At 47.4% G+C, this 25,000-nt stretch overlaps 1 protein-coding gene across 1 annotated transcript in view; it reads left to right on the plus strand.

The window, feature by feature from the left end:
* LOC109887099 (C-type lectin domain containing 16A) overlaps positions 1 to 25,000 on the plus strand; it is a 95,776-nt gene that overhangs the window by 36,453 nt on the left and 34,323 nt on the right. The window contains 7 exon segments of the mRNA XM_031814020.1: positions 5,161 to 5,194; positions 5,196 to 5,234; positions 5,236 to 5,263; positions 11,987 to 12,018; positions 12,020 to 12,107; positions 13,069 to 13,193; positions 22,741 to 22,824. Of these exon segments, the coding sequence (XP_031669880.1) occupies positions 5,161 to 5,194; positions 5,196 to 5,234; positions 5,236 to 5,263; positions 11,987 to 12,018; positions 12,020 to 12,107; positions 13,069 to 13,193; positions 22,741 to 22,824 (430 nt within the window).

Here is a 25,000-nt window from a genome sequence, read left to right on the forward strand (position 1 = left end):
TAAAGGTAGGCCCTACTCTGTCTGGGGTGGAAAGGTAGGTCCTACTCTGTCTGGGGTGGAAAGGTAGGGGGGTGGAAAGGTAGACCTACTCTGTCTGGGGTGGAAAGGTAGGCCCTACTCTGTCTGGGGTGGAAAGGTAGGCCCTACTCTGTCTGGGGTGGAAAGGTAGGCCCTACTCTGTCTGGGGTGGAAAGGTAGACCTACTCTGTCTGGGGTGGAAAGGTAGGGGGGTGGAAAGGTAAGCCCTACTCTGTCTGGGGTGGAAAGGTAGGCCCTACTCTGTCTGGGGTGGAAAGGTAGGCCCTACTCTGTCTGGGGTGGAAAGGTAGGCCCTACTCTGTCTGGGGTGGAAAGGTAGGGGGGTGGAAAGGTAGACCTACTCTGTCTGGGGTGGAAAGGTAGGGGGGGTGGAAAGGTAGACCTACTCTGTCTGGGGTGGAAAGGTAGGTCCTACTCTGTCTGGGGTGGAAAGGTAGGCCCTACTCTGTCTGGGGTGGAAAGGTAGGGGGGGTAAAAGGTAGACCTACTCTGTCCTGGGGTGGAAAGGTAGGGGGGTGGAAAGGTAGACCTACTCTGTCTGGGGTGGAAAGGTAGGTCCTACTCTTGTCTGGGGTGGAAAGGTAGGTTGTTCTCTCTCTGGGGTGGAAAGGTAGGTCCTACTCTGTCTGGGGTGGAAAGGTAGGCCCTACTCTGTCTGGGGTGGAAAGGTAGGCCCTACTCTGTCTGGGGTGGAAAGGTAGGCCCTACTCTGTCTGGGGTGGAAAGGTAGGGGGGGTGGAAAGGTAGACCTACTCTGTCTGGGGTGGAAAGGTAGGGGGGGTGGAAAGGTAGACCTACTCTGTCTGGGGTGGAAAGGTAGGTCCTACTCTGTCTGGGGTGGAAAGGTAGGCCCTACTCTGTCTGGGGTGGAAAGGTAGGGGGGGGTGGAAAGGTAGACCCTACTCTGTCTGGGGTGGAAAGGTAGGGGGGGTGGAAAGGTAGACCTACTCTGTCTGGGGTGGAAAGGTAGGTCCTACTCTGTCTAGGGTGGAAAGGTAGGTTGTTCTCTCTCTGGGGTGGAAAGGTAGGTCCTACTCTGTCTGGGGTGGAAAGGTAGGTTGTTCTCTCTCTGGGGTGGGAAGAGTAGGTCCTACTCTGTCTGGGGTGGAAAGGTAGGGGGTTTGAAGGTAGACCTACTCTGTCCTGGGTGGAAAGGTAGACCTACTCTGTCTGGGTGGAAAGGCCTATCTTTTGATAGTACATAGCTCAGATTCCTAATGACGTCTTACATGTAACTATTTGCAAACAAGGACGGCCTTGTTTTCTGTGTGTGGTGTGCGTTTGCGTGCATGTGTGTGTTTGCGTTTGTGGTGTGTGTGTGTGTGTGTGTGTGTGTGTGTGTGTGTGTGTGAAGCCCATACATTCTCTTATGGTCATAAGTATGGAAGAGGAAGACAAATCAGTTTCACATCTCTGTTGGTTGACTGGTCTTCACTGGAAGGAGCTCCTGCTGGTTCAGTGGAACCATCAACTAATCCACTGCTCATCAATCCACTGTCAACTGACGCAACTCCAGTTCCTTATATAATCTCTGTCCTGCTCAAAATACACTATTTCGTTTTCTTTGGAAGTTTGTTTTCTGTGTGAATAATTATCCCTGTCTCTCTCTCTCTCCCTGTCTCTCTCTCTGTCTCTCTCCTGTCTCTCTCTCTCTCCCTGTCTCTCTCTCTCTCCCTGTCTCTCTCTCTCTCTGTGTCTCTCTCTCCGTCTCTCTCTCTCTCCGTGTCTCTCTCTCTCTCTGTGTCTCTCTCTCTCTCTCTCCCTCCCTGTCTCTCTCCTGTCTCTCTCTCTCTCCCTCTCTCCCTCTCTCTCTCCCTGTCTCTCTCTCTCTCCCTGTCTCTCTCTCTCTCTCTGTGTCTCTCTCTCCGTCTCTCTCTCTCTCCGTGTCTCTCTCTCTCTCTGTGTCTCTCTCTCTCTCTGTGTCTCTCTCTCTCTCCTGTCTCTCCCTGTCGCTCTCTCTCTCCCTGTCTCTCTCTCTCTCCCTCTCTCTCCCTGTGTCTCTCTCTCCCTCTCTCTCCCTGTGTCTCTCTCTCCTCTCTCTCCCTGTTCTCTCCTCCCTCTCTCTCCCTGTGTCTCTCTCTCCCTCTCTCTCCCTGTTCTCTTCTCTCTCCCTCTCTCTCCCTGTGTCTCTCTCTCCCTCTCCCCTGTGTCCTCTCCCCTCTCTCTCCCTGTGTCTCTCTCTCTCCCTGTCTCCCTCTCTCTCCCTGTCTCTCTCTCTCTCCCTGTCTCTCTCTCTCTCCCTGTCTCTCTCTCTCTCTCCCTGTCTCTCTCTCTCTCCCTGTCTCTCTCCTCTCCGTCTCTCTCTCTCTCCCTGTCTCTCTCTCTCTCTCTCCCTGTCTCCTCTCTCTCCCTGTCTCTCTCTCTCCTGTCTTCTCTCTCTCTCCCTTCTCTCTCTCTCCCCTCTCCCTGTCTCTCTCCCTGTCTCTCTCTCTCCTCTCTCTCTCTCTCTCTCTCCCTGTCTCTCTCTCTCTCCCTGTCTCTCTCTCTCTCCCTCTCCCTGTCTCTCTCCCTGTCTCTCTCCCTGTCTCTCTCTCTGTCTCTCTCCTGTCTCTCTCTCTCTCCCTGTCTCTCTCTCTCTCCCTGTCTCTCTCTCTCTCTCTCTCTCTCCCTCCCTGTCTCTCTCCTGTCTCTCTCTCTCTCCCTCTCTCCCTGTCTCTCTCCCTGTCTCTCTCCCTGTCTCTCTCTCTCTCTCTGTCTCTCTCTCTCTCCCTGTCTCTCTCTCTCTCCCTGTCTCTCTCTCTCTCTGTGTCTCTCTCTCCGTGTCTCTCTCTCTCTCTGTGTCTCTCTCTCTCTCCTGTCTCTCCCTGTCGCTCTCTCTCTCCCTGTCTCTCTCTCTCTCCCTCTCTCTCCCTGTGTCTCTCTCTCCCTCTCTCTCCCTGTGTCTCTCTCTCCCTCTCTCTCCCTGTGTCTCTCTCTCCCTCTCTCTCCCTGTCCTCTCTCCCTCTCTCTCCCTTGTCTCTCTCTCCCTCTCTCTCCCTGTTCTTCTCTCCTCTCCCTGTCTCTCTCTCTCTCCCTGTTCTCTCTCTCTCTCCCTGTCTTCTCCTCTCTCTCTCTCCCTGTTCTCTCTCTCTCTCTCCCTGTCTCTCTCTCTCTCTCCCTGTTCTCTCTCTCTCTCCTCTCCTGCTCTCTCTCTCTTCTCCTGTCTCTCTCTCTCTCTCTCTCTCCCTGTCTCTCTCTCTCTCTCTCCCTGTCTCTCTCTCTCTCTCTCCCTGTCTCTCTCTCTCTCTCCCTGTCTCTCTCTCTCTCTCTCCCTGTCTCTCTCTCTCTCTCTCCCTGTCTCTCTCCTCTCTCTCTCCCTGTCTCTCTCTCTCTCCCTGTCTCTCTCTCTCCCTGTCTCTCTCTCTCTCCCTGTCTCTCTCTCTCTCTCTCTCTCTCTCTCTCTCTCTCTCTCTCTCTCTCTCTCTCCCTGTCTCTCTCTCTCTCCCTGTCTCTCTCTCTCTCCCTGTCTCTCTCTCTCTCCCTGTCTCTCTCTCTCTCCTGTCTCTCTCTCTCTCCCTGTCTCTCTCTCCCTGTCTCTCTCTCTCTCCCTGTCTCTCTCTCTCTCCCTGTCTCTCTCCCTGTCTCTCTCTCTCTCCCTGTCTCTCTCTCTCTCCCTGTCTCTCTCTCTCTCCCTGTCTCTCTCTCTCTCCCTGTCTCTCTCTCTCTCCCTGTCTCTCTCTCTCTCCCTGTCTCTCTCTCTCTCCCTGTCTCTCTCTCTCTCCCTGTCTCTCTCTCTCTCCCTGTCTCTCTCTCTCTCCCTGTCTCTCTCTCTCTCCCTGTCTCTCTCTCTCTCTGTCTCTCTCTCTCCTGTCTCTCCCTGTGTCTCTCTCTCCCTCTCTCTCCCTGTGTCTCTCTCTCCCTCTCTCTCCCTGTGTCTCTCTCTCCCTCTCTCTCCCTGTGTCTCTCTCTCCCTCTCTCTCCCTGTGTCTCTCTCTCCTCTCTCTCCCTGTGTCTCTCTCTCCCTCTCTCTCCCTGTGTCTCTCTCTCCCTCTCTCTCCCTGTGTCTCTCTCTCTCCCTGTCTCTCCCTCTCTCTCCCTGTGTCTCTCTCTCTCCCTGTCTCTCTCTCTCTCCCTGTCTCTCTCTCTCTCCCTGTCTCTCTCTCTCTCCCTGTCTCTCTCTCTCTCCCTGTCTCTCTCTCTCTCCCTGTCTCTCTCTCTCTCCCTGTCTCTCTCTCTCTCTCCCTCTCTCCCTGTCTCTCTCTCTCTCCCTGTCTCTCTCCCTGTCTCTCTCCCTGTCTCTCTCTCTCTCCCTGTCTCTCTCTCTCTCCCTGTCTCTCTCTCTCTCCCTGTCTCTCTCTCTCTCCCTGTCTCTCTCTCTCTCCCTGTCTCTCTCTCTCTCCCTGTCTCTCTCTCTCTCCCTGTCTCTCTCTCCCTGTCTCTCTCTCTCTCTGTCTCTCTCTCTCTCCTGTCTCTCCCTGTGTCTCTCTCTCCCTGTCTCTCCCTGTGTCTCTCTCTCCCTGTCTCTCCCTGTGTCTCTCTCTCCCTCTCTCTCCCTGTGTCTCTCTCTCCCTCTCTCTCCCTGTGTCTCTCTCTCCCTCTCTCTCCCTGTGTCTCTCTCTCCCTCTCTCTCCCTGTGTCTCTCTCTCCCTCTCTCTCCCTGTGTCTCTCTCCCTCTCTCTCCCTGTGTCTCTCTCTCCCTCTCTCTCCCTGTGTCTCTCTCTCCCTCTCTCCCTGTGTCTCTCTCTCCCTCTCTCTCCCTGTGTCTCTCTCTCCCTCTCTCTCCCTGTGTCTCTCTCTCCCTCTCTCTCCCTGTGTCTCTCTCTCCCTCTCTCTCCCTGTGTCTCTCTCTCCCTGTGTCTCTCTCTCCCTGTGTCTCTCTCTCTCTGTCTCTCTCTTGTCTCTCTCTCTGTCTCTCTCTCTCTCCCTGTCGTCTCCTCTCTCTGTGTCTCTCTCTCTCTCCTGTCTCTCTCTCCTCTCTCTCTGTCTGTCTCCCTCTTCTCATCCTCATTGCCAAAACAAGTGAGGGTAGATAATATATAAAGTGAAATTAACAATAAAAAATAACAGTAAACATTACACATACAGAAGTTTCAAAACAATAAAGACATTACAAATGTCATATTATATATATATATATATACAGTGTTTTAACAATGTACAAATGGTTAAAGTCTGTCTCCTGTCTCTCTCTCTCTCCTCCAGACCGTTCCTAGACATGGTGTACAGTGCTCTCGATTTGTAGTGAAGACGATTATCATGCTCTGTTTGTACTCTGTCCTCCTCTACGCCGTGTCCCACAGCAAAGGTGAGAGGAGCATCTACACCATCTGTTCAACAATAGATGGTTAGCTCCGGTAGGTTAGCTCCGGTAGGTTAGCTCCTGTTAGGTTAGCTCCTGTAGGTTAGCTCCGGTAGGTTTAGCTCCGGTAGGTTAGCTCCGGAGGTTAGCTCCGGTAGGTTAGCTCCTGTAGGCTAGCTCCTGTAGGCTAGCTCCGGTAGGTTATCTCTGGGTAGGTTATCTCTGGTAGTATCTCTGGTAGGTTATCTCTGGTAGGTTATCTGTAGGTTATCTCTGGTAGGTTATCTCTGGTAGGTTATCTCTGGTAGGTATCTCTGGTAGTTATCTCTGGTAGGTTATCTCTGGTAGGTTATCTCTGGTAGGTTATCTCTGGTAGGTTATCTCTGGTAGGTTAGCTCCGGTAGGTTAGCTCCTGTAGGTTAGCTCCTGTAGGTTAGCTCCTGTAGGTTAGCTCCTGTAGGTTAGCTCCTGTAGGTTAGCTCCTGTAGGTGAGCTCCGGTAGGCTAGCTCCGGTAGTTTTTTCCGGTAGGTTAGCTCCAGTGCGTTAGCTCCTGTAGGTTAGCTCTGGTAGGTTAGCTCCGGTAGGTTAGCTCCGGTAGATTAGGTCCTGTAGGTTTTTTCCCGGTAGGCTAGCTCCCGTAGGCTAGCTATGGTAGGTTAGCACCTGTAGGTTAGCTCCGGTAGGTTAGCTTCCGGTCGGCTAGCTATGGGACGTTTAGCTCCGGTAGGTTAGCTATGGTTGTTTAATTCCTGTAGGTGAGCTATGGTAGGTTAGCTATGGTTGTTTAATCCTTAATTCTGTAGGTTAGCTCCGGTAGGTTAGCTCCGGTAGGTTAGCTCCGGTAGGTTAGCTCCGGTAGGTTAGCTATGGTTGTTTAATTCCTGTAGGTTGGGTCCGGTAGGTTAGCTCCGGTAGGTTAGCTCCGGTAGGTTGGCTCCGGTAGGTTAGCTCCGGTAGGTTAGCTCCGGTAGGTTGGCTCCGGTAGGTTAGCTCCGGTAGGTTAGCTCCGGTAGGTTAGCTCCGGTAGGTTAGCTCCGGTAGGTTGGCTCCGGTAGGTTAGCTCCGGTAGGTTAGCTCCGGTAGGTTAGCTATCAAATCTAATTTATTTATATAGCCCTTCGTACATCAGCTGATATCTCAAAGTGCTGTACAGAAACCCAGCCTAAAACCCCAAACAGTAAGCAATGCAGGTGTAGAAGCACGGTAGGTTAGCTCCGGTAGGTTAGTGGATCATGATGTTCTGTTGAGATGTTCAGATAACAGACTAGTGGATCATGATGTTCAGATAACAGACTAGTGGATCATGATTTCATATAAACAGACTAGTGGATCATGATGTTCAGATAACAGACTAGTGGATCATGATGTTCAGATAACAGACTAGTGGATCATGATGTTCAGATAACAGACTAGTGGATCATGATGTTTCAGATAACAGACTAGTGGCATCATGATGTTCAGATAACAGACTAGTGGAATCATGATGTTCAGATAACAGACTAGTGGATCATGATGTTCAGATAACAGACTAGTGGATCATGATTGTTCAGATAACAGACTAGTGGATCATGATGTTCAGATAAACAGACTAGTGGATCATGATGTTCAGATAACGACTAGTGGATCATGATGTTCAGATAACAGACTAGTGGATCATGATGTTCAGATAAACAGACTAGTGGATCATGATGTTCAGATAACAGACTAGTGGATCATGATGTTCTGTTAACAGACTAGTGGATCATGATGTTCAGATAACAGACTAGTGGATCATGATGTTCTGTTAAGACTAGTGGATCATGATGTTCAGATAACAGACTAGTGGATCATGATGTTCTGATAACAGACTAGTGGATCATGATGTTCTGTAGAGATGTTCTGATAACAGACTAGTGGATCATGATGTTCAGATAACAGACTAGTGGATCATGATGTTCAGATAACAGACTAGTGGATCATGATGTTCAGATAACAGACTAGTGGATCATGATGTTCTGTTAACAGACTAGTGGATCATGATGTTCAGATAACAGACTAGTGGATCATGATGTTTCTGTTAAGACTAGTGGATCATGATGTTCAGATAACAGACTAGTGGATCATGATGTTCTGATAACAGACAGTGGATCATGATGTTCTGTAGAGGATGTTCTGATAACAGACTAGTGGATCATGATGTTCAGTATAACAGACTAGTGGATCATGATGTTCAGATAACAGACTAGTGGATCATGATGTTCTGTTAACAGACTAGTGGATCATGATGTTCAGATAACAGACTAGTGGATCATGATGTTCAGATAACAGACTAGTGGATCATGATGTTCTGTTAAGACTAGTGGATCATGATGTTCTGATAACAGACTAGTGGATCATGATGTTCTGTAGAGATGTTCTGATAACAGACTAGTGGATCATGATGTTCAGATAACAGACTAGTGGATCATGATGTTCAGATAACAGACTAGTGGATCATGATGTTCAGATAACAGACTAGTGGATCATGATGTTCAGATAACAGACTAGTGGATCATGATGTTCAGATAACAGACTAGTGGATCATGATGTTCTGTTAACAGACTAGTGGATCATGATGTTCAGATAACAGACTAGTGGATCATGATGTTCTGTTAAGACTAGTGGATCATGATGTTCAGATAACAGACTAGTGGATCATGATGTTCTGATAACAGACTAGTGGATCATGATGTTCTGTAGAGATGTTCTGATAACAGACTAGTGGATCATGATGTTCAGATAACAGACTAGTGGATCATGATGTTCAGATAACAGACTAGTGGATCATGATGTTCAGATAACAGACTAGTGGATCATGATGTTCTGTTAACAGACTAGTGGATCATGATGTTCAGATAACAGACTAGTGGATCATGATGTTCTGTTAAGACTAGTGGATCATGATGTTCAGATAACAGACTAGTGGATCATGATGTTCTGATAACAGACTAGTGGATCATGATGTTCTGTAGAGATGTTCTGATAACAGACTAGTGGATCATGATGTTCAGATAACAGACTAGTGGATCATGATGTTCAGATAACAGACTAGTGGATCATGATGTTCTGTTAACAGACTAGTGGATCATGATGTTCAGATAACAGACTAGTGGATCATGATGTTCAGATAACAGACTAGTGGATCATGATGTTCTGTTAAGACTAGTGGATCATGATGTTCTGATAACAGACTAGTGGATCATGATGTTCTGTAGAGATGTTCTGATAACAGACTAGTGGATCATGATGTTCAGATAACAGACTAGTGGATCATGATGTTCAGATAACAGACTAGTGGATCATGATGTTCAGATTACAGACTAGTGGATCATGATGTTCTGTAGAGACGTTCAGATAACAGACTAGTGGATCATGATGTTCAGATAAGACTAGTGGATCATGATGTTCAGATAACAGACTAGTGGATCATGATGTTCAGATAAGACTAGTGGATCATGATGTTCAGATAACAGACTAGTGGATCATGATGTTCAGATAACAGACTAGTGGATCATGATGTTCAGATAACAGACTAGTGGATCATGATGTTCAGATAACAGACTAGTGGATCATGATGTTCTGTAGAGACGTTCAGATAACAGACTAGTGGATCATGATGTTCTGTTAACAGACTAGTGGATCATGATGTTCAGATAACAGACTAGTGGATCATGATGTTCAGATAACAGACTAGTGGATCATGATGTTCAGATAACAGACTAGTGGATCATGATGTTCAGATAACAGACTAGTGGATCATGATGTTCAGATAACAGACTAGTGGATCATGATGTTCAGATAACAGACTAGTGGATCATGATGTTCTGTAGAGACGTTCAGATAACAGACTAGTGGATCATGATGTTCAGATAACAGACTAGTGGATCATGATGTTCAGATAACAGACTAGTGGATCATGATGTTCAGATAACAGACTAGTGGATCATGATGTTCTGTAGAGACGTTCAGATAACAGACTAGTGGATCATGATGTTCAGATAACAGACTATTGGATCATGATGTTCAGATAACAGACTAGTGGATCATGATGTTCTGTTAACAGACTAGTGGATCATGATGTTCTGTTAACAGACTAGTGGATCATGATGTTCAGATAACAGACTAGTGGATCATGATGTTCAGATAACAGACTAGTGGATCATGATGTTCAGATAACAGACTAGTGGATCATGATGTTCAGATAACAGACTAGTGGATCATGATGTTCAGATAACAGACTAGTGGATCATGATGTTCAGATAACAGACTAGTGGATCAATGATGTTCTGTAGAGACGTTCAGATAACAGACTAGTGGATCATGATGTTCAGATAACAGACTAGTGGATCATGATGTTCAGATAACAAGACTAGTGGATCATGATGTTCAGATAAACAGACTAGTGGATCATGATGTCAGATAACAGACTAGTGGATCATGATGTTCTGTAGAGACGTTCAGATAACAGGACTAGTGGGATCATGATGTTCAGATAACAGACTAGTGGATCATGATGTTCAGATAACAGACTAGTGGATCATGATGTTCAGATAACAGACTAGTGGATCATGATGTTCTGTAGAGGACGTTCAGATAGAAACAGACTAGTGGATCATGATGTTCAGATAACAGACTAGTGGATCATGATGTTCAGATAACAGACTAGTGGATTCATGATGTTCAGATAACAGACTAGTGGATCATGATGTCAGATAAACAGACTAGTGGATCATGATGTTCAGATAACAGACTAGTGGATCATGATGTTCTGTTAACAGACTAGTGGATCATGACGTTCAGATAACAGACTAGTGGATCATGACGTTCAGATAACAGACTAGTGGATCATGACGTTCAGATAACAGACTAGTGGATCATGACGTTCAGATAACAGACTAGTGGATCATGACGTTCAGATAACAGACTAGTGGATCATGACGTTCAGATAACAGACTAGTGGATCATGACGTTCAGATAACAGACTAGTGGATCATGACGTTCAGATAACAGACTAGTGGATCATGACGTTCAGATAACAGACTAGTGGATCATGATGTTCAGATAACAGACTAGTGGATCATGATGTTCAGATAACAGACTAGTGGATCATGATGTTCAGATAACAGACTAGTGGATCATGATGTTCTGATAACAGACTAGTGGATCATGATGTTCTGATAACAGACTAGTGGATCATGATGTTCTGATAACAGACTAGTGGGATCATGATGTTCAGATAACAGACTAGTGGATCATGAATGTTCTGTAGAGACGTTCAGATAACAGACTAGTGGGATCATGATGTTCAGATAACAGACTAGTGGATCATGATGTTCTGTTAACAGACTAGTGGATCATGATGTTCAGATAACAGACTAGTGGATCATGATGTTCTGTAGAGATGCTCAGATAACAGACTAGTGGATCATGATGTTCAGATAACAGACTAGTGGATCATGATGTTCTGTAGAGACGTTCAGATAACAGACTAGTGGATCATGATGTTCAGATAACAGACTATTGGATCATGATGTTCAGATAACAGACTATTGGATCATGATGTTCAGATAACAGACTATTGGATCATGATGTTCAGATAACAGACTAGTGGATCATGATGTTCAGATAACAGACTAGTGGATCATGATGTTCAGATAACAGACTAGTGGATCATGATGTTCAGATAACAGACTAGTGGATCATGATGTTCTGTAGAGACGTTCAGATAACAGACTAGTGGATCATGATGTTCAGATAACAGACTAGTGGATCATGATGTTCAGATAACAGACTAGTGGATCATGATGTTCAGATAACAGACTAGTGGATCATGATGTTCAGATAACAGACTAGTGGATCATGATGTTCAGATAACAGACTAGTGGATCATGATGTTCAGATAACAGACTAGTGGATCATGATGTTCAGATAACAGACTAGTGGATCATGATGTTCAGATAACAGACTAGTGGATCATGATGTTCAGATAACAGACTAGTGGATCATGATGTTCAGATAACAGACTAGTGGATCATGATGTTCTGTTAACAGACTAGTGGATCATGATGTTCAGATAACAGACTAGTGGATCATGATGTTCAGATAACAGACTAGTGGATCATGATGTTCTGATAACAGACTAGTGGATCATGATGTTCAGATAACAGACTAGTGGATCATGATGTTCAGATAACAGACTAGTGGATCATGATGTTCAGATAACAGACTAGTGGATCATGATGTTCAGATAACAGACTAGTGGATCATGATGTTCAGATAACAGACTAGTGGATCATGATGTTCAGATAACAGACTAGTGGATCATGATGTTCAGATAACAGACTAGTGGATCATGATGTTCAGATAACAGACTAGTGGATCATGATGTTCAGATAACAGACTAGTGGATCATGATGTTCTGTAGAGATGTTCAGATAACAGACTAGTGGATCATGATGTTCAGATAACAGACTAGTGGATCATGATGTTCAGATAACAGACTAGTGGATCATGATGTTCTGATAACAGACTAGTGGATCATGAGCTTCTGTTACAGACTAGTGGATCATGATGTTCTGTAGAGATGTTCAGAAAACAGACTAGTGGATCATGATGTTCAGATAACAGACTAGTGGATCATGATGTTCTGTAGAGATGTTCCGTTAACCGATAGGAGCTGTAACTCGTTCTAAATGGGAGTGTTTGTTCAGGGATCAACCGTGAGTTGTTGGAGAGGCTGCAGTTTACCGGTCCCAGACCAGGAGAGGAGCTGTTATAGCCAGGTGTTGGTGGAGAGACTCATACGAGTGATGAACGTGGCCGCACAACCAGGTAACACACACACACATTATCACCACACACACACCACACACATTATCACACCCACACACATTATCACACACACACACACACACACATATCTCACACACACACACACACACACTATCACACACACACACATTAACACACATTAACACACACACATACACATTAAACACACACACATACACATTATCACACACACATTATCACACACACACACACACACACACACACACACACACACACACACACACACACACACACACACACACACATTATCACACACACACACACACACACCACATACACATTAACACACACACATACACATTATCACACACACATTATCACACACACACACATTAACGCACACACACACTCACACACACACATTATCACACACACACACACATTAACGCACACATACACACATTAACACACACACACACACATTATTACACACATTAACAACACACACACACACACACACACATTATTACACACATTAACACACACACACACACACACACATCATCACACACATTATCACACACACACACACACACACATTATCACACACACACATTAACACACACATTATCACACACACACACATTATCACACACATTATCACACCACACACACACACATTATCACACACACACATTATCACACACACACATTTTTGCAACGCACATTATTTCTCTCACACACACTATCACACACACACAACCTAACCTACACATTATCACACACACACTATCACACACACACAACCTACACCTACACATTATCACACACACACTATCACACACACACACATTATCACACACACACACATTATCGCACACACACATTATCACACACACACACACATTATCACACACACACACACATGATCACACACACACATGATCGCACGCACCCACAAACCACCTAACGTGTGATATTGGTGTGTGTGTGTGTGTAGATGGTAAGGTACGTCTGGCTACTCTGGAGCTGAGCTGTCTGCTGTTGAAACGGTCCGTCCTCTCCTCCTCCTCCTCTTCTTCCTCCTCTCCTGCTCACTGCATCATCAAGGATGTACACCTGGCTGTCTAGAGGTGAGTGTGTCAGTCTCTCCCCCCCTTTGGTCCTGACATCCAGCCCTCCTCTCTCTCTCTCTCTCTGGTCCCCAGCCCTTCTCTCTCTCTCTCTCTCTGGTCCCCAGCCCCTTCTCTCTCTCTCTCTCTCTCTGGTCCCCAGCCCTTCTCTCTCTCTCTCTCTCTGGTCCCCAGCCCTCCTCTCTCTCTCTCTGGTCCCCCAGCCCTCCTCTCTCTCTCTGGTCCCCAGCCCTCCTCTCTCTCTCTCTGGTCCCCAGCCCTCCTCTCTCTCTCTCTGGTCCCCCAGCCCTCCTCTCTCTCTCTCTGGTCCCCAGCCCTCCTCTCTCTCTCTCTGGTCCCCAGCCATCCTCCTCTCTCTCTCTGGTCCCCAGCCCTCCTCTCTCTCTCTCTCTCTGGTCCCCAGCCCTCCTCTCTCTCTCTCTCTCTGGTCCCCAGCCCTCCTCTCTCTCTCTCTCTCTCTGGTCCCCAGCCCTCCTCTCTCTCTCTCTGGTCCCCAGCCCTCCTCTCTCTCTCTCTGGTCCCCAGCCCTCCTCTCTCTCTCTCTGGTCCCCTGCCCTCCTCTCTCTCTCTCTGGTCCCCAGCCCTCCTCTCTCTCTCTCTGGTCCCCAGCCCTCCTCTCTCTCTCTGGTCCCCAGCCCTCCTCTCTCTGGTCCCCAGCCCTCCTCTCTCTCTCTCTCTGGTCCCCAGCCCTCCTCTCTCTCTCTCTCTGGTCCCCAGCCCTCCTCTCTCTCTCTCTCTCTCTGGTCCCCAGCCCTCCTCTCTCTCTCTCTCTCTCTGGTCCCCAGCCCTCCTCTCTCTCTCTCTCTCTCTCTGGTCCCCAGCCCTCCTCTCTCTCTCTCTCTCTCTCTATGGTCCCCAGCCCTCCTCTCTCTCTCTCTCTCTCTATGGTCCCAGCCCTCCTCTCTCTCTCTCTCTCTCTCTGGTCCCCAGCCCTCCTCCTCTCTTTCTCTCTCTCTCTCTCTGGTCCCCAGCCCTCCTCTCTCTTTCTCTCTCTCTCTCTCTCTGGTCCCCAGCCCTCCTCTCTCTCTCTCTCTGGTCCCCCAGCCCTCCTCTTCTCTCTCTCTCTCTCTCTGGTCCCCAGCCCTCCTCTCTCTCTCTCTCTCTCTCTCTATGTCCCAGCCCTCCTCTCTCTCTCTCTCTCTCTGGTCCCCAGCCCTCCTCTCTCTCTCTCTCTCTCTCTGGTCCCAGCCCTCCTCTCTCTCTCTCTCTCTCTCTGGGTCCCCAGCCCTCCTCTCTCTCTCTCTCTCTCTCTCTGGTCCCCAGCCCTCCTCTCTCTCTCTCTCTCTCTCTCTCTCTCTCTGGTCCCCAGCCCTCCTCTCTCTCTCTCTCTCTCTCTCTCTGGTCCCCAGCCCTCCTCTCTCTCTCTTCTCTCTCTCTCTGGTCCCCAAGCCCTCCTCTCTCTCTCTCTCTCTCTCTCTCTGGTCCCCAGCCCTCCTCCTCTCTCTCTCTCTCTCTCTGGTCCCAGCCCTCCTCTCTCTCTCGCTCTCTCTCTCTGTCCCCAGCCCTCCTCTCTCTCTCGCTCTCTCTGGTCCCCAGCCCTCCTCTCTCTCTCGCTCTCTCTGGTCCCCAGCCCTCCTCTCTCTCTCTCTCTGGTCCCCAGCCCTCCTCTCTCTCTCTCTCTGGTCCCAGCCCTCCTCTCTCTCTCTCTCTGGTCCCAGCCCTCCTCTCTCTCTCTCTGGTCCCCAGCCCTCCTCGTCCTCTCTCTCTCTGGTCCCCAGCCCTCCTCTCTCTCTGGTCCCCCAGCCCTCCTCTCTCTCTGGTCCCCAGCCCTCCTCTCTCTCTGGTCCCCAGCCCTCCTCTCTCTCTCTCTCTGGTCCCCAAGCCCTCCTCTCTCTCTGGTCCCCAGCCCTCCTCTCTCTCTCTCTCTGGTCTCCAGCCCTCCTCTCTCTCTCTCTGGTCCCCAGCCCTCCTCTCTCTCTCTCTGGTCCCCAGCCCTCCTCTCTCTCTCTGGTCCCCAGCCCTCTCAATTCAATTCAATTCAATTCAAGGGCTTTATTGGCATGGGAAACATGTGTTAACATTGCCAAAGCAAGTGAGGTAGACAACATACAAAGTGAATATATAAAGTGAAAAACAACAAAAATTAACAGTAAACATTACACATACAGAAGTTTCAAAACAGTAAAGACATTACAAATGTCATATTATATATATATACAGTGTTCTAACAATGTACAAATGGCTAAAGGACACAAGATAAAATAAATAAGCATAAATATGGGTTGTATTTACAATGGTGTTTGTTCTTCACTGGTTGCCCTTTTCTCGTGGCAACAGGTCACAAATCTTGCTGCTGTGATGGCACACTGTGGAATTTTCACCCAGTAGATATTGGAGTTTTTCAAAATTGGATTTGTTTTCGAATTCTTTGTGGATCTGTGTAATCTGAGGGAAATATGTCTCTCTAATATGGTCATACATTGGGCAGGAGGTTAGGAAGTGCAGCTCAGTTTCCACCTCATTTTGTGGGCAGTGAGCACATAGCCTGTCTTCTCTTGAGAGCCATGTCTGCCTACGGCGGCCTTTCTCAATAGCAAGGCTATGCTCACTGCTCACTCACCTCTCTCTCTCTGGTCTCCAGCCTCCTCTCTCTGGTCCCCAGCCCTCTCTATCTCTCTCTGGTCCCCACAGCCTCCTATCATATCTCTCTGGTCCCCACAGCCCTTCTACTCTCTTATCTCTCTCTATGGTCCCCCACAGCCATTCTATCTCTCTCTCTCTCTCTCATGGTCCTCAGCCCTTCTCTCTCTCTCTCTCTCTCTGTCTCAGCCCTTCTCTCTCTCTCTCTCTCTCTGGTCCTCAGCCCTTCTCTCTCTCTCTCTCTCTCTGGTCCTCAGCCCTTCTCTCTCTCTCTCTCTCTCTGGTCCTCAGCCCTTCTCTCTCTCTCTCTCTCTCTCTGGTCCTCAGCCCTTCTCTCTCTCTCTCTCTCTCTCTGGTCCTCAGCCCTTCTCTCTCTCTCTCTCTCTCTCTCTGGTCCTCAGCCCTTCTCTCTCTCTCTCTCTCTCTCTCTGGTCCTCAGCCCTTCTCTCTCTCTCTCTCTCTCTCTCTGGTCCTCAGCCCTTCTCTCTCTCTCTCTCTCTCTCTGGTCCTCAGCCCTTCTCTCTCTCTCTCTCTCTCTCTCTGGTCCTCAGCCCTTCTCTCTCTCTCTGGTCCTCAGCCCTTCTTCTCTCTCTCTTCTCTCTGGTCCTCAGCCAATTCTATTCTCTCTGGTCCTCAGCCCTTCTATCATCCTCTCCTCTCTGTCATCAGACCCCTCCACTCTCTCTCTGGTCCCGCCACCTCTCTCTTGTATAAAACATAGTTTTTTTGTATCAATCACCCTTCTTACCCTACACTTATTTCCTCCTCATCTTCTTCTTCTCTTGTTAATGAGTTAAGTAATTCATTCCAGTGTTTTCCTTTCTTGCATCACTCATGCTTCATCACTCATGCTTCCTGCTTCCTGCTTCCTGCTCTGTTCCTACTGAGATATAGAGTGTTCCAGAGCATCACTCATGCTTCCTGCTCTGTTCCTACTGAGATATAGTGTTCCAGAGCACCACTCATGCTTCCTGCTCTGTTACTACTGAGATATAGAGTGTTCCAGAGCATCACTCATGCTTCCTGCTTCCTGCTCTGTTACTACTGAGATATAGAGTGTTCCAGAGCACCACTCATGCTTCCTGCTTCCTGCGCTGTTACTACTGAGATATAGAGTGTTCCAGAGCATCACTCATGCTTCCTGCTTCCTGCTTCCTGCTCTGTTACTACTGAGATATAGAGTGTTCCAGAGCACCACTCATGCTTCCTGCTCTGTTACTACTGAGATATAAAGTGTTCCAGAGCATCACTCATGCTTCCTGCTTCCTGCTCTGTTACTACTGAGATATAGAGTGTTCCAGAGCATCACTCCTGCTTCCTGCTCTGTTACTACTGAGATATAGAGTGTTCCAGAGCATCACTCATGCTTCCTGCTTCCTGCTCTGTTCCTACTGAGATGTAGAGTGTTCCAGAGCACCACTCATGCTTCCTGCTTCCTGCTCTGTTCCTACTGAGATGTAGAGTGTTCCAGAGCACCACTCATGCTTCCTGCTTCCTGCTCTGTTACTACTGAGATGTAGAGTGTTCCAGAGCACCACTCCTGCTTCCTGCTTCCTGCTCTGTTACTACTGAGATATAGAGTGTTCCAGAGCATCACTCATGCTTCCTGCTTCCTGCTTTCTGCTCTGTTACTACTGAGATATAGAGTGTTCCAGAGCATCACTCATGCTTCCTGCTTCCTGCTCTGTTACTACTGAGATGTAGAGTGTTCCAGAGCACCACTCATGCTTCCTGCTTCCTGCTCTGTTACTACTGAGATGTAGAGTGTTCCAGAGCACCACTCCTGCTTCCTGCTTCCTGCTCTGTTACTACTGAGATATAGAGTGTTCCAGAGCATCACTCATGCTTCCTGCTTCCTGCTTTCTGCTCTGTTACTACTGAGATGTAGAGTGTTCCAGAGCATCACTCATGCCTCCTGCTTCCTGCTCTGTTACTACTGAGATATAGAGTGTTCCAGAGCACCACTCATGCTTCCTGCTTCCTGCTCTGTTCCTACTGAGATATAGAGTGTTCCAGAGCACCACTCATGCTTCCTGCTCTGTTACTACTGAGATATAGAGTGTTCCAGAGCATCACTCATGCTTCCTGCTTCCTGCTCTGTTCCTACTGAGATATAGTGTTCCAGAGCATCACTCATGCTTCCTGCTTCCTGCTTCCTGCTCTGTTACTACTGAGATGTAGAGTGTTCCAGAGCACCACTCATGCTTCCTGCTTCCTGCTCTGTTACTACTGAGATATAGTGTTCCAGAGCATCACTCATGCTTCCTGCTCTGTTACTACTGAGATGTAGAGTGTTCCAGAGCATCACTCATGCTTCCTGCTTCCTGCTCTGTAATACTGAGATGTAGAGTGTTCCAGAGCACCACTCATGCTTCCTGCTTCCTGCTCTGTTACTACTGAGATGTAGAGTGTTCCAGAGCATCACTCATGCTTCCTGCTCTGTTAGTACTGAGATGTAGCGTGTTCCAGAGCATCACTCATGCTTCCTGCTTCCTGCTCTGTTACTACTGAGATGTAGAGTGTTCCAGAGCACCACTCATGCTTCCTGCTTCCTGCTCTGTTACTACTGAGATGTAGAGTGTTCCAGAGCATCACTCATGCTTCCTGCTTCCTGCTCTGTTGCTCTGGAACACTCTATATCTCAGTAGTATCACTCATGCTTCCTGCTTCCTGCTCTGTTCCTACTGAGATGTAGAGTGTTCCAGAGCACCACTCATGCTTCCTGCTTCCTGCTCTGTTCCTACTGAGATATAGAGTGTTCCAGAGCACCACTCATGCTTCCTGCTCTGTTACTACTGAGATATAGAGTGTTCCAGAGCATCACTCCTGCTTCCTGCTCTGTTCCTACTGAGATATAGTGTTCCAGAGCATCACTCATGCTTCCTGCTTCCTGCTTCCTGCTCTGTTACTACTGAGATGTAGAGTGTTCCAGAGCACCACTCATGCTTCCTGCTTCCTGCTCTGTTACTACTGAGATATAGTGTTCCAGAGCATCACTCATGCTTCCTGCTCTGTTACTACTGAGATGTAGAGTGTTCCAGAGCATCACTCATGCTTCCTGCTTCCTGCTCTGTTAATACTGAGATGTAGAGTGTTCCAGAGCACCACTCATGCTTCCTGCTTCCTGCTCTGTTACTACTGAGATGTAGAGTGTTCCAGAGCATCACTCATGCTTCCTGCTCTGTTAGTACTGAGATGTAGAGTGTTCCAGAGCATCACTCATGCTTCCTGCTTCCATCTCTGTTACTACTGAGATGTAGAGTGTTCCAGAGCACCACTCATGCTTCCTGCTTCCTGCTTCCTGCTCTGTTACTACTGAGATGTAGAGTGTTCCAGAGCACCACTCATGCTTCCTGCTTCCTGCTCTGTTACTACTGAGATGTAGAGTGTTCCAGAGCACCAGTCATGCTTCCTGCTTCCTGCTCTGTTCCTACTGAGATATAGAGTGTTCCAGAGCATCACTCATGCTTCCTGCTTCCTGCTCTGTTACTACTGAGATATAGTGTTCCAGAACATCACTCATGCTTCCTGCTTCCTGCTCTGTTACTACTGAGATATAGTGTTCCAGAGCATCACTCATGCTTCCTGCTCTGTTACTACTGAGATGTAGAGTGTTCCAGAGCATCACTCATGCTTCCTGCTTCCTGCTCTGTTAATACTGAGATATAGAGTGTTCCAGAGCATCACTCATGCTTCCTGCTTCCTGCTCTGTTACTACTGAGATATAGTGTTCCAGAACATCACTCATGCTTCCTGCTTCCTGCTCTGTTACTACTGAGATATAGTGTTCCAGAGCATCACTCATGCTTCCTGCTCTGTTACTACTGAGATGTAGAGTGTTCCAGAGCGTCACTCATGCTTCCTGCTTCCTGCTCTGTTAATACTGAGATGTAGAGTGTTCCAGAGCACCACTCATGCTTCCTGCTTCCTGCTCTGTTACTACTGAGATGTAGAGTGTTCCAGAGCATCACTCATGCTTCCTGCTCTGTTAGTACTGAGATGTAGAGTGTTCCAGAGCATCACTCATGCTTCCTGCTTCCTGCTCTGTTACTACTGAGATGTAGAGTGTTCCAGAGCACCACTCATGCTTCCTGCTTCCTGCTTCCTGCTCTGTTACTACTGAGATGTAGAGTGTTCCAGAGCATCACTCATGCTTCCTGCTCTGTTAGTACTGAGATGTAGAGTGTTCCAGAGCACCACTCATGCTTCCTGCTTCCTGCTCTGTTACTACTGAGATGTAGAGTGTTCCAGAGCACCAGTCATGCTTCCTGCTTCCTGCTCTGTTACTACTGAGATATAGAGTGTTCCAGAGCATCACTCATGCTTCCTGCTTCCTGCTCTGTTACTACTGAGATATAGAGTGTTCCAGAACATCACTCATGCTTCCTGCTTCCTGCTCTGTTACTACTGAGATATAGAGTGTTCCAGAGCATCACTCATGCTTCCTGCTTCCTGCTCTGTTGCTCTGGAACACTCTATATCTCAGTAGTATCACTCATGCTTCCTGCTCTGTTCCTACTGAGATGTAGAGTGTTCCAGAGCACCACTCATGCTTCCTGCCTCCTGCTCTGTTCCTACTGAGATATAGAGTGTTCCAGAGCACCACTCATGCTTCCTGCTCTGTTACTACTGAGATATAGAGTGTTCCAGAGCATCACTCATGCTTCCTGCTTCCTGCTCTGTTACTACTGAGATATAGAGTGTTCCAGAGCACCACTCATGCTTCCTGCTTCCTGCTTCCTGCTCTGTTACTACTGAGATATAGAGTGTTCCAGAGCATCACTCATGCTTCCTGCTTCCTGCTCTGTTACTACTGAGATATAGAGTGTTCCAGAGCATCACTCGTGCTTCCTGCTTCCTGCTCTGTTACTACTGAGATACAGGTAACTGGCAAAATAATGGAAACACCTAAGTAAATGGTGGCTACAAAGTTTATTCAAAGCAGGTGAGGTTGTAATTAAGCAATTAACATCCCATCATGCTTAGGGTCATGTCTAAAACAATGTACTGGGCAGGACATTATTTTGGCTACCCCCGTAAGATGACAATGCCCCCCCCTTCCCCCCATCCACAGGGACCGACTGGTCACTGAATGGTTTGATGAGCATGAAGACCATGTAAGCCGTATGTCATGGCCATCTCAGTCACCAGATCTCAAACCAATTGAACACTTCTAGGAGATTCCTTAAGCGATGCCTGAGACAGTGTTTTCCACCTCCGTCAACAAAACGCCAAATGATGGAATTCCCTTGTGGAATAATGATGTCACGTCCCTCCAATAGACTTCCAGACACTTGTAGAATCTATGTCGAGGTGTATTGAAGCTGTTCTGGTTGGTGGTGTTTCCTTTATTCTGCCAGTTACTTGGTGGCCCAACACCTTATTAAGACACTATGTTGGTGTTTCCTTTATTCTGGTAGTTACCTGGTGGCCCAACACCTTATTAAGACACTATGTTGGTGTCTTTATTCTGGCAGTTACCTGGTGGTTGGTGACCCAACCCCTTATTAAAACACTATGTTGGTGTTTCCTTTATTCTGGCAGTTACCTGGTGGTTGGTGACCCAACCCCTTATTAAAACACTATGTTGGTGTCTTTATTCTGGCAGTTACCTGGTGGTTGGTGACCTAACCCCTTATTAAGACACTATGTTGGTGTTTCCTTTATTCTGGCAGTTACCTGGTGGCCCAACCCCTTATTAAACACTATGTTGGTGTTTCCTTTATTCTGGCAGTTACCTGGTGGCCCAACACCTTATTAAAACACTATGTTGGTGTTTCCTTTATTCTGGCAGTTACCTGGTGGCCCAAAACCTTATGAAGACACTATGTTGGTGTTTCCTTTATTCTGGCAGTTACCTGGTGGCCCAAAACCTTATTAAGACACTATGTTGGTGTTTCCTTTATTCTGGCAGTTACCTGGTGACCCAACACCTTATTAAGACACTATGTTGGTGTTTCCTTTATTCTGGCAGTTACCTGGTGACCCAACACCTTATTAAGACACTATGTTGGTGTTTCCTTTATTCTGGCAGTTACCTGCTGTCCCAACACCTTGTTAAGACACTATGTTGGTGTTTCCTTTATTCTGGCAGTTACCTGTATCTTAGCTCTTTGGTCTGTGTTGTTGAGGAGTGTGTTCAGGAGGTGTGATGTGTGTTGTTGAGGAGGTGTGATGTGTGTTGTTGAGGAGGTGTGATGTGTGTTGTTGAGGAGGTGTGATGTGTGTTGTTGAGGAGGTGTGATGTGTGTTGTTGAGGAGGTGTGATGTGTGTTGTTGAGGAGGTGTGATGTGTGTTGTTGAGGTGTGATGTGTGTTGTTGAGGAGGTGTGATGTGTGTTGTTGAGGAGGTGTGATGTGTATTCTGTGTGTTGTTGAGGAGTGTGTTCAGTAGGTGTGATGTGTTGTTGAGGAGTGTGTTCAGGAGGTGTGATGTGTGTTGTTGAGGAGTGTGTTCAGGAGGTGTGATGTGTGTTGTTGAGGAGTGTGTTCAGGAGGTGTGATGTGTTGTTGTTGAGGTGTGATGTGTGTTGAGGAGGTGTGATGTGTGTTGTTGAGGAGTGTTCAGTAGGTGTGATGTGTGTTGTTGAGGAGTGTGTTCAGTAGGTGTGATGTGTGTTGTTGAGGAGTGTGTTCAGGAGGTGTGAGGTGTGTTGTTGAGGAGTGTGTTCAGTAGGTGTGATGTGTTGTTGTTGAGGAGTGTGTTCAGGAGGTGTGATCTGTTGTTGAGGAGTGTGTTCATGAGGTGTGATGTGTTGTTGAGGAGTGTGTTCAGGAGGTGTGATGTGTGTTGTTCAGGAGGTGTGATGTGTGTTGTTGAGGAGTGTGTTCAGTAGGTGTGATGTGTATTCTGTGTTGTTGTTGAGGAGTGTGTTCAGTAGGTGTGATGTGTATTCTGTGTTGTTGTTGAGGAGTGTGTTCAGTAGGTGTGATGTGTATTCTGTGTTGTTGTTGAGGAGTGTGTTCAGGAGGTGTGATGTGTATTCTGTGTGTTTCAGGGAGCCAGAGAAGAGAGTCTGCATCTCCTACGGCGTTTCTATAAGGCAAGTTTTTTTTCCCTCTCTCATATTGAAGCATAAACATGGTTTTCCCGACCTTGTGAAGAATAAGAATCCTGACCCCCCCCCCCCCCCCCCCCCCAAAAGAACACATTGTTTTCCCGGCCTTGTGAAGACAGTCTGGAGTCTTGTGAGGACATTGTGGTCCTGATAATGTGCACTGCTCTTCTACAAAACAAGTGTTCCTCTCACACACTTTTTTAGGGGGGGATCAGATTTAATATTGCAGATAGATGGAGAGGCAGGTAATCTAGTGGTTAGAGACAGGTAGTCTAGTGGTTAGAGGCAGGTAGCTTAGTGGTTAGAGGCAGGTAGCCTAGTGGTTAGAGGCAGGTAGCCTAGTGGTTAGAGGCAGGTAGCCTAGTGGTTAGAGGCAGGTAGCCTAGTGGTTAGAGGCAGGTAGCCTAGTGGTTAGAGGCAGGTAGCCTAGTGGTTAGAGGCAGGTAGCCTAGTGGTTAGAGGCAGGTAGCCTAGTGGTTAGAGGCAGGTAGCCTAGTGGTTAGAGGCAGGTAGCCTAGTGGTTAGAGGCAGGTAGCCTAGTGGTTAGAGGCAGGTAGCCTAGTGGTTAGAGGCAGGTAGCCTAGTGGTTAGAGGCAGGTAGCCTAGTGGTTAGAGGCAGGTAGCCTAGTGGTTAGAGGCAGGTAGCCTAGTGGTTAGAGGCAGGTAGCCTAGTGGTTAGAGGCAGGTAGCCTAGTGGTTAGAGGCAGGTAGCCTAGTGGTTAGAGGCAGGTAGCCTAGTGGTTAGAGGCAGGTAGCCTAGTGGTTAGAGGCAGGTAGCCTGGTGGTTAGAGGCAGGTAGCCTGGTGTTAGAGCAGGTAGCCTAGTGAGGGGCGGAAGGTAGCCTAGTGGTTAGAGCAGGTAGCCTAGTGGTTAGAGACAGGTAGCCTAGTGGTTAAAGCGGGTAGCCTAGTGGTTAGAGGGGCGGCAGCTAGCCTAGTGGTTAGAGGGGCGGCAGGTAGCCTAGTGGTTAGAGCAGGTAGCCAAGTGGTTAGAGACAGGTAGCCTAGTGGTTAAAGCAGGTAGCCTAGTGGTTAGAGGGGCGGCAGGTAGCCTAGTGGTTAGAGGGGCGGAAGGGTAGCCTAGTGATTAGAGCAGGTAGCCTAGTGGTTAGAGGTGCGGCAGGTAGCCTAGTGGTTAGAGCAGGTAGCCTAGTGGTTAGAGGGGCGGCAGGTAGCCTAGTGGATAGAGCAGGTAGCCTAGTGGTTAGAGGGGCGGCAGGTAGCCTAGTGGTTAGCGCGTTGGACTAGTAACCCGAAAGGTTGCTGGATCGAATCCCCGAGCTGACAAGGGAAAATAATCTGTCGTTCTGCTCCTGAACAGACACTTAACCCACTGTTCCTGGTAGGCTGTCATTGTAAATAAGAATTTGTTCTTAACTGACTTGCCTAGTTAAATAAAGGATAAATAAATTTAAACATTTTAAAAATAGATTGTGGCTTCAATGTAATTGTCTGTGTAACGAAAATGTATACACTAATGTATAGAAGTTACTATACGAGGTTTGAGATGATTTAAAGAGGAGTCACCATGTTTCAGATGATTTAAAGAGGAGTCTAGTCACCATGTTTCAGATGATTTAAAGAGGAGTCTAGTAAAGAGGAGTCTAGTCACCATGTTTCAGATGATTTAAAGAGGAGTCTAGTCACCATGTTTCAGATGATTTAAAGAGGAGTCTAGTCACCATGTTATCAGATGATTTAAAGAGGAGGCTAGTAAAGAGGAGTCTAGTCACCATGTTTCAGATGATTTAAAGAGGAGTCTAGTCACCATGTTTCAGATGATTTAAGAGGAGTCTAGTCACCATGTTTCAGATGATTTAAAGAGGAGTCTAGTCACCATGTTTCAGATGATTTAAAGAGGAGGCTAGTAAAGAGGAGTCTAGTCACCATGTTTCAGATGATTTAAAGAGGAGTCTAGTCACCATGTTTCAGAGGATTTAAAGAGGAGTCTAGTCACCATGTTATCAGATGATTTAAAGAGGAGGCTAGTAAAGAGGAGTCTAGTCACCATGTTTCAGATGATTTAAAGAGGAGTCTAGTCACCATGTTTCAGATGATTTAAAGAGGAGTCTAGTCACCATGTTTCAGATGATTTAAAGAGGAGGCTAGTAAAGAGGAGTCTAGTCACCATGTTTCAGAGGATTTTGAAGATGCACTTTCCC

The sequence above is a fragment of the Oncorhynchus kisutch genome, unplaced genomic scaffold, assembly GCF_002021735.2.
Source record: "Oncorhynchus kisutch isolate 150728-3 unplaced genomic scaffold, Okis_V2 Okis06b-Okis10b_hom, whole genome shotgun sequence".
NCBI lineage: Eukaryota > Metazoa > Chordata > Actinopteri > Salmoniformes > Salmonidae > Oncorhynchus > Oncorhynchus kisutch.